Here is a 10,534-nt window from a genome sequence, read left to right as displayed (position 1 = left end):
CCTGCTGAGCTTTTTCTACAAAAAAAGCCCTGGCCATAACTGTCTCTCTCTCTGTTTGGCTCCAACTGCATGACAGGAGTTCCATGTCCCTCCCTGTCCTACTCCCTCCCCACCCACTCTGTGACTCCCCCTCAGGACTGCCTGATGACATGGCCAAGAAGGAGGGCTGTGACCCAGGGATGCCCATGCTGGTCCCCCATCATGGTCATCTACCATGTGTATCAGGGGGTCAGCAGTACTACCAAGGCTGGCCTCACACCTGGGTCCCCCCTCACTCACCTTCCTGCCTGCTGTGTGAAGGGGAGAACGGGCCAGTGGGTGGTCCAGGTATATGAGGCAGTGTGGTGTGGTGGCTGAAGTGCCAGACTAGGATCTGAAAGACCTAGGTCTGAATCCCCACTCTGCCATGGAACTTAGCTGGGTAATCTTGGGCCAGTCACACACTCAGTGTAACCCACCTCAGAAGAACAAAGTTTGAGTCCAGTGGCACCTTTAAAACCAACAAAGTTTAATACTGGGTATAACCTATTGCGTGCATATACTTCTTGCTTATACCCAGAATTAAACTTCGTTGGTCTTAAAGGTGCCACTGGACTCAAACTTTGTTCTGTTGCTTCAGACCAATATGGATACCCACCTGAATTTATCTCAGAAGCTTGTTGTGAGGATAAAATAGAGGAGAGGAGAACAATGTAAGCCAGTTTGGGTTCCCATTGGGGGAAAAGGGGGAATATAAATAGAGTAAATGAATAAACTAAATAAAAGTGTGCCTGCTTTAAGAGGGGGGTATTGGGGACCAAGGGATTGCAGGATCCCAGAGCCAATGCAGCAGGTAGATTTGATGTCTATGGAAGGGGGTGAGGAGGGTACTGGTGGGGAAGGCAGGCATCTGCCTGAGGTCCTGGGTGCTGTAGCCAGGGACTCAGAGAACCTTGCTGGGGCCCTGGGCATGGCCCCTGTGGCTGGCAAAGCCTGTCTCCCCCATTCTCTCTTCCATGTGGGTAGTGACAGAATGGGGAGTGGCTGGAGACCTGTCACGAGGGAGGGATGCTTTCTCCATGGGCATGGAGGGACTGGCAGCATCTGTGGTGGCAGCTGCCAGGCACTTGGAAGGGCTGCAGACTGCATCTGCTGTGCACCCACTGGCCTCGAAAGGCCCAAAAAAGGGGGGGCGTCTGGCCGCTGCCGCATCTGTGTCCTGCGAGCCGATCCCGAGCAGCTGCAACCTCTCCGGCCATCCCCCGCTGCCAGCCTTCGCTTCTCTGCTGAGCTCTGTCGTGCGCCCAGGAATGCCAACTGACTTGCCTGACCCCACTGAAATACATTACTTCACACAAAAGTTGCAATGAATGAGGAATGAATTTAGAATGATGATCTCGAGCCACAGATAGACTGCTGTGGGACTGGAATTACAGCACCCAGAGCGGAATGATGGCCCTTGGACTGGAATTAGTGTTTTGGGGGATATCATTGCAGTTGCAGAACACCCATAAAGGTAAAGGTTCTCTTGCTCGAAAGCCAGTCGAGTCCGACTCTGGGGTTGCGGTGCTCATCTCTGTTTCAAAACCGAAGAGCCAACGCTGTCAGAAGACGTTTCCGTGGTCATGTGGCCGGCATGACTAAGCACCAAGGCGCACGGAACGCTGTTACCTTCCCACCGAAGTGGTACCTATTTATTTACTTACAATTTCTTGCTTTCGAACTGCTAGGTTGGCAGGAGCTGGAACTAGAGACGGGAGCTCACTCCATCATGCGGCAACTCGGGTCTCGAACTGCTGAACTACTGACCTTCCACAGCCTGCAGTTCAGCATCTTAACCACTTGAGCCACCGCAGCTCCTTGAAAACCCATACTACAGTTCGTTTTGGTAAACCATTAAATACATTGATAGTACAAAAAATGTAGGAGTCTGGTTTTATGTAACAGATCTAAGGAAAAGGCCATCCACATGACTTTACACTCTTTAATCTTAGGTTGTTATCCAGATGGCATGCATGTGCTGGGCCATTCTGTTCATATTTGGAGGAACTTCATGATTGTTTTCAATATTAAGTCAGCCTTAGGCTAGTGCTTACCTGGAGGATGTATGTTACTAAACTGATCACTCCCAGTAAAAGAAACATCAGAGAAAGCAGCACTCTGGTTTGGCTTTCCTTTTTGGCATCTCCTTGGAAAGTCTGCATTGCAAACATAGTGTTAATCACCAGTGCAGGAAATCACTATTTACAGCCATTTTATTTAGTTCACCCTCTGCTTAATGCTATATAAGCAGATCCAGATGCTTACCAATGACTGCCGAACAACTGTGATTCTGCTGCTTTATTTCCTTTAGGGTTAGCTGCTTTCTTCCTCACATCATTTAGCTAGTTTCCCACTATGAACTTTTTTTTTGCTGATCAATCCTTCCTCTTCCACCCCAGCTTCAAGTGAAAGTTAAATTGGGTTTGTGTGTCCAGACAGTGCTATATTCCCCGCAAAAATGTACCTCCACATGCCTATTTTGTTGTTGTTCAGTCGCACAGTCGAGTCCGACTCTTCGCGACCCCATGGACCAGCTCCCGCCAGGCCCTCCTGTCTTCCGCTGTCCCCACATGCCTATACCGATGTATAAATGTTCATTCTTGGAAAGGAGTGATTTTTTTAACTTTGTAGAAAGCTAAAGTCACCCCAGATTTTTAAATTTACAACACTCATAAGATATATAATATAACATCCATAACAAACCAAACATAAAAGTTTAGTGATTGGCCTGCTGCCAAAAAGAAAAGAAAATTTCTCGTGCTTTCCCTCAGCTGATCATGCAGTCAGTTATTCACAAGTTGCAGAAGGGCAAGCTCCAAGAAAACAGAAGATACTTAATAAGACTAGAATGACAAGAAAGAGATAAAGCTTTTTAATGGAATAGTAGCTCTAAAAAAAATCTTCCATAGTATTTTGGCTATTCTCATGGGAAAATCAGTTGTTGCAATTGTGTTAAGCAGGAAAACAATAATCTAAATTAAAGTCTTAATCAAGATAGAGAAGTAACGCAAAAAATACTAGAAAGTAGTGAGCAGCCCACAATGCTATCCAGATGGCCAATAAAAACCAACTGGACAAATCGTGGCAACTGCAGATTAAACAGTTTGTGTTGAATCAGCTTTAGACAGCCTTTGACTCCTCAATGTGTTGCTTCAATTGTTTCCATGTTTCTATGTTATACCATGTTGTTTCTATAAGATGTTTTCTATACAAATCCTATATAATCTTCCCATATAGTTACTAACTGAATGTGCATTTGGAAGGCCCCTTTCATGTAGTTTAATGGTTTCCTAGAGACACAATTGAGCAAAGCAGGACAACTTCATTGAAAAACAACAAACTGAAATTGTGCAGCTTAATGCCACAAAGAGTGGAGGAAAGTAACATGGAAGCTAATTTGCAGTCATCTATGAATGGTATTTTTGGAAAGCAAGGAATAAGCTGAGATGGAAAAAACCTAAGCACTTTTACTAACTCCAAATATAAAAAACCTTTTCAATCTGGGATAGATGCTTTCATAATTTTCCGGAAAATCAGATCCAGAGAAAAATTATTACAAAGGACAAAGTAAGAAGGCTTGCTTGGAAGGTGGAAGAGAAAGCGTTTGCAAAATCTAAAGAGAATCTGTCTACTAAACAGTCCTAAACATACCCCAATGATTTTTCCAAACAGAATTGCAAATGCAGGAGTAACACAACCTCCAATGGCAGCAGCGATGACACCAACTGCAATAACACAAAACTCAGGCTTGTTCAGAGCCAGAATTCTGGAATAAGGCACCTCAGGCAGCTTTTCTTCCTGTAAGACAAATAAAATTGTGCACAAATAAAACAGGTGACAACTCTGCAGGAGGCAATGTAATTGCTGGATAATGAACCACAGTGTCAAAATGTTGCCAAGAAATTCTCATGAACTCAAAACACATCAAATAAAGAAATTTGCTGAGTTATACGTACCCATTGTTTTTCATGATTTCAAAATTTTAACTGCTCTGTAAAAAGTGTGGAAATGAGAAAGGGGAACAAAATGTCAAATTGGGTGAGCCATCATGGATGTGTTAAAGTGAGGATTGTCAACTGTCTAGCGAAAAAGTCCTGGCCCTTTAATAGAGGCTCAATGGGTGTTATTTATCAGGTTATGTTATTTACCCCCATGCCACAAAAGCTTCAGCTGTCAATTTCTACACATGAAGCAGATATTAAAGGTACAGGGCATTTTCCTCCAGGCCTATCAGCAACATTAGTTAAAGCATGGATCGTTCTGTGGATTAACAAATCTTACAATATGAATGACAGAAATATCTGTTTATTGCAGCCATCACTTAATATATAGGCAGGAATATCATTGTTGTATCTGTCATCTTTGCCTATATAGCATTACCAGAGAGTTACCAAAGGAGAGTATGAAAATGCATTTCAACAGTTTTATCTTCCTTTAAAATATGCAAAATTCATCTTTTATCAGAAAGGTTATAAAACCACAAACTAAAGTAAATATCATAAAAATAAAACTAGACAATAAATATAGGCCAATTTTCTGGCAGATGCTGATAACAGCATGACCATATTTCAACAGTATGAACTACTTCTCAAATGATATTCCCAGGAATGCTATATTTGGTCCTATTTTAAAGTATTCTCCTGCTATTGTATTTCTTCACCCACTCCTTTGAAGCTTTTATTGCATCGTTTCCTATTATTAGAACAGTCTCCTTCAGATCCATTAGACTACTTCTCTCTTTCCTGCTTTTGATCATCCTTCCAACTCCATTAGCTCTTCCCAACTTCTACTAAAACCATCTCAGCCTTGCCCTTATTTGTGCTCCCTCCTGTTTTCTGTTGGTAAAGAAAGACATGAAGAGAGGGAGTCATGCTTCGTGGCAGAGGGGCAGTATATAAATTGAAATAATAAATAAAATAGATATCTGAAATTACCATCAAGCACACATTTAGTTACTCTGGCATGAATCCTGTACCTCAGTGAGGCTTGCAGCATTTCTGTTCCTCCTACAGTGGCTGTTTCAAGGTGGGAGCCAACTGCCAACCACAAGCCCCACTGGACAAGAGCCTTGCCAACTTTCCTGAAACATGGACAGGTGCCACATTGGAGAAAGGTGCTCAGAAGAGCCACAGGTGACATGTCAAAGAGCCACATGTGGCTCCTAAGCTATTGGGTATAACTGCTCTAATCCATACTCTTCACTTCAAATGCCTTAATAGTGTCCCATGATCAACCATGTCAAAGGCCAGTGACAGATCTATCAGCAAAGATGCATGCTTCTTATTCATACACAAATCCAGGTCATTCACGAGGGCTACCAAAGTAGCCTCCATCTTAGGCCTGAAACATGATTGTAAAGGGTCTGTGGTAAATGAGTGAAAATCAGAATGAACCAGTACAAGTTCTTTGTTAATAGAGATCTCTTCAAGAAAATTGGAGAAATCAAGGGAGCGTTCCATGCAAAGCTGGCCATGATAAAGGACAAAAACGGTAGGGACCTAACAGAAGCAGAAGAGATTAGGAAAAGATGGCAAGAATACACAGAAGAACTATACAAGAAAGACCTCAATGTCCTTGACAAACACGACGGTATAATCACTGACCTTGAGCCAGACATCCTGGAATGTGAAGTTAAATGGGCCTTAGAAAGCATTAGTAACAACAAAGCTAGTGGAGGTGATGGTATTCCAGCTGAGCTATTCAAAGTCTTAGAAGATGATGCTGTTAAAGTGCTGCACTCCATTTGCCAGCAAATTTGGAAAACGCAACAGTGGCCACAGGATTGGAAAAGATCAGTATACATTCCAATCCCAAAGAAGGGCAACGCCAAGGAATGTTCAAACTATCGCACAATTGCACTCATATCACACGCTAGCAAGGTCATGCTCAAGATCCTACAAGCTAGGCTTCAACAGTTCGTGGATAGAGAACTGCCAGAAGTACAAGCTGGGTTTCGAAGAGGTAGAGGAACGAGAGATCATATTGCCAACATTCGCTGGATTATGGAGAAAGCAAGAGAGTACCAGAAAAATATCTACTTCTGCTTCATTGACTATGCTAAAGCTTTTGACTGTGTGGATCACAACAAACTATGGCAGGTCCTTAAAGAGATGGGAGTACCAGACCACCTCACATGTCTCTTGAGAAACCTGTATAAGGGCCAAGAAGCGACAGTTAGAACCGGATATGGAACAACTGATTGGTTCAGCATAGGAAACACGCTTCAAACAGCCCACGGCCGATCCGGCCGTTGGGCTGGGGGGGCGCCTTTGCCTCCCAGTCAGAGGAGGCGGACAGCAATTTGGCGCCAAAAGCGCCGTGCGCGGGTCCTGGGAGGGGGCGGGGCAGTGTAGGCTTAAAGCCCGGCCCCGCCTCTCCTTCTAGCAGTCCCGCGCGTTTCGTCGGTCTGGTGGGAGCTCGAAGGTGCGGCTGCTTTAATTGGCTTAGGAGCTGGGGCCGCATGTTCGAGCTACGCTTCGGGGCGACGACACTGAACGGGACGGAGGCCTGCCGGCGTGCCGCCTCCCCTACGAGGACTGGCGGCGCGGTTCAGGGCGCCTGGCGGGATCCAAGCGGCGGACGCGGCAGCAATCGCGGGAGCCGACGCAGGGGCCCGCTGGGCCTCAGATGGACGTCGTTGGAGCGTGGCGGCGGATGCGAGGCGAGACGGGCCTCGGTGGACGGAGAGCGGCGCAGGAGTGTGGCGGCAGTACTGGAAGTGCTGCAGCTCAGGACAGTACTGGGGCAGTTGGAGGCTGTGGTAGCGACCCCCCTCCTTGCAGGGCCGGCCGGTGGAGCAGCTTATAGTGGGGATAGTAGGACGGGGTTTGTTTGCAAGAGCGGGATGGCCCAGGGGCATTTTCCAGTGGGGGTGCGCAAGCGGGGCATTTCGGTATTGCGTCCCTTATTGGTGAGGGGTGGCAAGTCAGGGGGCCTGTAGCGGGGAACAAAGCAGCCCGCATGCGGCAGGCGGCCTGATTTGCTGGCAGGGCCCAGGGATTGTATGCCAGACCTCCCGCCATGCCTTCACAGTCTGTTCTTGGGGCCACCCATGGTCCCCTTCTCCCCAATATTCTGTCTGGGCTGTGTAGTCTTGTGTGCAGAAAGTTCTGCTTTCTGTGCTCCTGGCATTAAGGTGTTAGCGAGCGAGTGGGGCTGCTGCATAAATTGGTTTGCTCTGGGGCAGTGTTCCCTCTAAGCTGTGGAGTCTTGTGAGCAAAAATTCTACTTTGTGAGCTACTAGCATTGGGGTTGTGAGCGAGTGATTTGGCTACTGCTTAACCTAGTTTGCTCTGGAGCCCTCCTTCATGAGCCGAGACGGGTGTGTGTGAGCCGGAGGTTTAGGAGATGTGAGCTGGCTCACACTGACTCAGCTTGGAGGGAACGCTGCTCTGGGGCCATCCTTCCTGAGCTGGGGTGGAGATGTGTGGACCGGCTGGGCTGGCTCGCACCAGTTCGGCTTAGGGGAACCCTGCTTCTCACCTATTTTAATTGGGGGGTGAGACTCAGGATGAGCATTTGCTGGGCTGTGCTGGAACCCAGGTTCGATTATCAGCTTCACCAGTTGCACATATTAGGCAAAGGGTGAGGGCAACCTGAAAAATTTTTAGGCTATTGCATGATGGGTTGGAGCCACTGCCCTTGCCTACTCAAGGATCCGACTCCAACAATGTGGCTTATGGTTTTCTGGGAGGTTATTTTCCTTACATCTGGACCGCTGTACACTGTCTTGGGACAGCGTTGGCTCTTCGGCTTGGCATCAGGGAAGACCATGCCCTTGGTCTTATTTAACTGGCTTTCGAGCAAGGAAAACATTTACTTTACCTAAATCATCAGTCCCAAGCTCACCAAGGGTCAGCGGTTTGGGTTGTTTGGTGGCCATTTTATGTGCTGGGTTTGGCAGCCATTTTAGCTTGATTCCTGCAGGGCTTAGTTGGGTCAGCTTGCTCGCCTTTCAACCGGCTCGCGCTCTTTGTCAGTGCCGGGGGGGGGGCTGGCTCTGGAGCGCATTTTGTGCACAGTTGCTCTGCCTGGATTGCCAGGCCAGCCGGATCCATTAAAACTCTGAGAGGGAGGGTTCGCTCTGGCGAGATTGGATTGGAGACCACTATGGACCACAAGGGTGGTGAGGCAAGCCCATGGCTTCCACTTCTGAATATCTTGGAATGGGCCATGGATCAGTGGTTGGGCCTCTGCGTTGCATGCAGAAGGTCCCAGGTTCAAGCCCTGGCATCTCCAGTTAGACAACCAGGCAGCAGGTGATGGAAAAGACCTTCTTTACCTGACATCCTGGAGAGCCAGTCTGATTGCTTGGAAAACCCATGGGGGGTGACCATAAGCCATGTGATTTGGTATCAAAAAACAATTGATTAAACTTGGCTTGACGGTGGGGTTATGGAATTAACTGTTCTAGCCTCTAGCACTACTTTTTGGCTTCCTGCCTGCACTTTTGGACTGGGAAGATATAAGGTTCTCCAAGTGATCGGAAAGGATTGACTGCTGAAGGACAGGAGGCACGGATATCCTTCCTCGGGTGAACATGGGATGGGCACGGGGACCCAAGGGTCTAGTACATTTTAAAGAACTTTTTAAGACGGGGTGTTAACCGTTTTTTCTCTTGTTGAAGGGTATACACCTACAATGAGGGCGACCAAGGACGGTGCACCAATGGCCCAGGACCGGGGCTCAATTCTGTTTACAGGGCCCCCGGAGTGCGAACAGCTACAGGCTGTACGTGAGTATATGCTCAGCGATCTGGGCCTGCACAACTCGCCTTGTGGCTTCAGTTCAGCAGCAGGGCGGTCAGCTACATAGGCGGTGAGTGAGGATGGGGTTCCATGGCTCAGGACCCTGGTACAACCACGGCTCGATGGCCTCGGATCAACAGCAGGTCAGATATCCCGGCCAGCCTTATTGGGCGTCGGATCTTTCTCTACTTCCGGGTATGGAAGGACAGTGGTCGTGGCTGGGTGTCGGGCATCGCGAGTGCTTTGGGTGCTCAGCGTGAAGCCGGGGGCCGCCGAGCCAGACCGCCCCATACGGACATGGCCGCGGTTGGCAATAATGAGAGTTGAAACCCCCATGACGGCCTCTGACCTCCGCAAGTGGTGGAGTTAGCTGGGCTGCTATGAGGGCCACATTATGGCTGGGAGGGTTTGGGCCCTGGCCAAGCCTGCTACGTGGTTGGCATTCTCAGGAGACCCCCCCCTTCTTTTATTGTCTGACGAAGGGGATTGGGACGGGTAGGTCTCTATATTGGCCTCGGGCACTACGCCTGGAGGGCGTCCTAGCCAGTTAAGTGAGTGGGCAGGTAGAAACAGAGGTATTGGACATTGTGTCCTGTCCTGAAGGGATATTTGGTAGGTTCTCTCCGGGTTCTTTAACAACGGGAAAATCGTGAACACCTCTGGGTAAGCCTTTCTTTCTTTAATATTTGTTTTCTATGGTTGCATCTTTCCTTCTCTGAGGGACCCAGCATGTGAGCAGTGCGGGAAAAGGGTAGACTTCGCCTCTGCTTAGGACCGGAAAACATCAGATGTCCCTATTGCACTAGGGAAATCACATCAATTTACTGTTTCACACAGCAGCCAACCTGTTGTTCCAAGGCCCAAACAAACAGAGGATAGAGGACAAGGCCTTCCTCTGATGCTGCCCCTTAAGCACTGGGATTCAGAAGTTTGCTACATATGTACATGGTAGTTAGTTACTTATTGCTATGCCCCATTGTTCCTTATGAATTTCTGCCTGGTGCATCTATTATGTGCCTTTGGGAAGGCATACCTATCACATTTCTGTCAGAACATACCCTCTGAACTAAGTCAGAGTGAATGACCATGGCAAAGTATAGGGAGATAGAGAGGCTAACTTGCAACCAACACTCTCCATGATATTTTGAATATGGTTACTCTGTAAGTGAATCTTCTCTTAAACACTTCTCAAATTTTGCAACCTTAAAACATATTTTCAAGCCTCACTTATTCATATCATTAGTGCTGTTTCCACAACTGATTTAGTATTCCATGTAAGGAGTACACATTTACCCTCATTAACCATGTGAAAAACCTAATTGTTATAAATATGTTACACTGGAGCCTTACCACTGCTGTTAATGCCTTTAGTTATTAGTCTAGACACATTCCTAGAGCTATGGAAACAGTTTATTATTACACTGTTGATTAAAATTTGCTTCAGAAATACAACTGGGTGCACATCCTCATTCACTGAGATGAGATGGGTAGTCATGAAGATAGCTTTTTTAATGGTGGCTCCTCAGCAATGGAAAAGTCTCGCTGGTGTAGTGATTATAGTGTCAAACTAAAATCTGAGAGACCCAGGTCTGAATCCACACTCTGCCATGGAAGCTGGCTGGGTGACCTTAGGTCACTCACTGATCTCACAGGGTTGTTGTGGGGGTAAAATGGAGAAAGGAAGAGTGTTGTAAGCCAAAATGGGGTGTAAATGAAATAAATAAAATAAATAAATACCCATCTGGACCTCTTCCAGAGGTCATTTC

At 47.1% G+C, this 10,534-nt stretch overlaps 1 protein-coding gene across 1 annotated transcript in view; it reads right to left on the bottom strand.

Annotated features, from left to right (window-relative positions):
• Positions 1-10,534, bottom strand: part of ABCB5 (ATP binding cassette subfamily B member 5) — a 55,263-nt gene that overhangs the window by 25,130 nt on the left and 19,599 nt on the right. Inside the window, exons 11-13 of the mRNA XM_015426139.1 lie at positions 8,931-9,110; positions 3,669-3,819; positions 2,076-2,164 (exon numbers count right to left, since the gene is read on the bottom strand). Of these exons, the coding sequence (XP_015281625.1) occupies positions 2,076-2,164; positions 3,669-3,819; positions 8,931-9,110 (420 nt within the window). The remainder of the gene's footprint in view (positions 1-2,075; positions 2,165-3,668; positions 3,820-8,930; positions 9,111-10,534) is intronic.

Source organism: Gekko japonicus, unplaced genomic scaffold, assembly GCF_001447785.1.
Source record: "Gekko japonicus isolate JY-2015 unplaced genomic scaffold, Gekko_japonicus_V1.1 scaffold77, whole genome shotgun sequence".
NCBI classification, from domain to species: Eukaryota; Metazoa; Chordata; class Lepidosauria; order Squamata; family Gekkonidae; genus Gekko; species Gekko japonicus.
The sequence above is the reverse complement of the archived record's forward strand: the minus strand, read 5'-3'. Positions and strand labels throughout refer to the sequence as shown.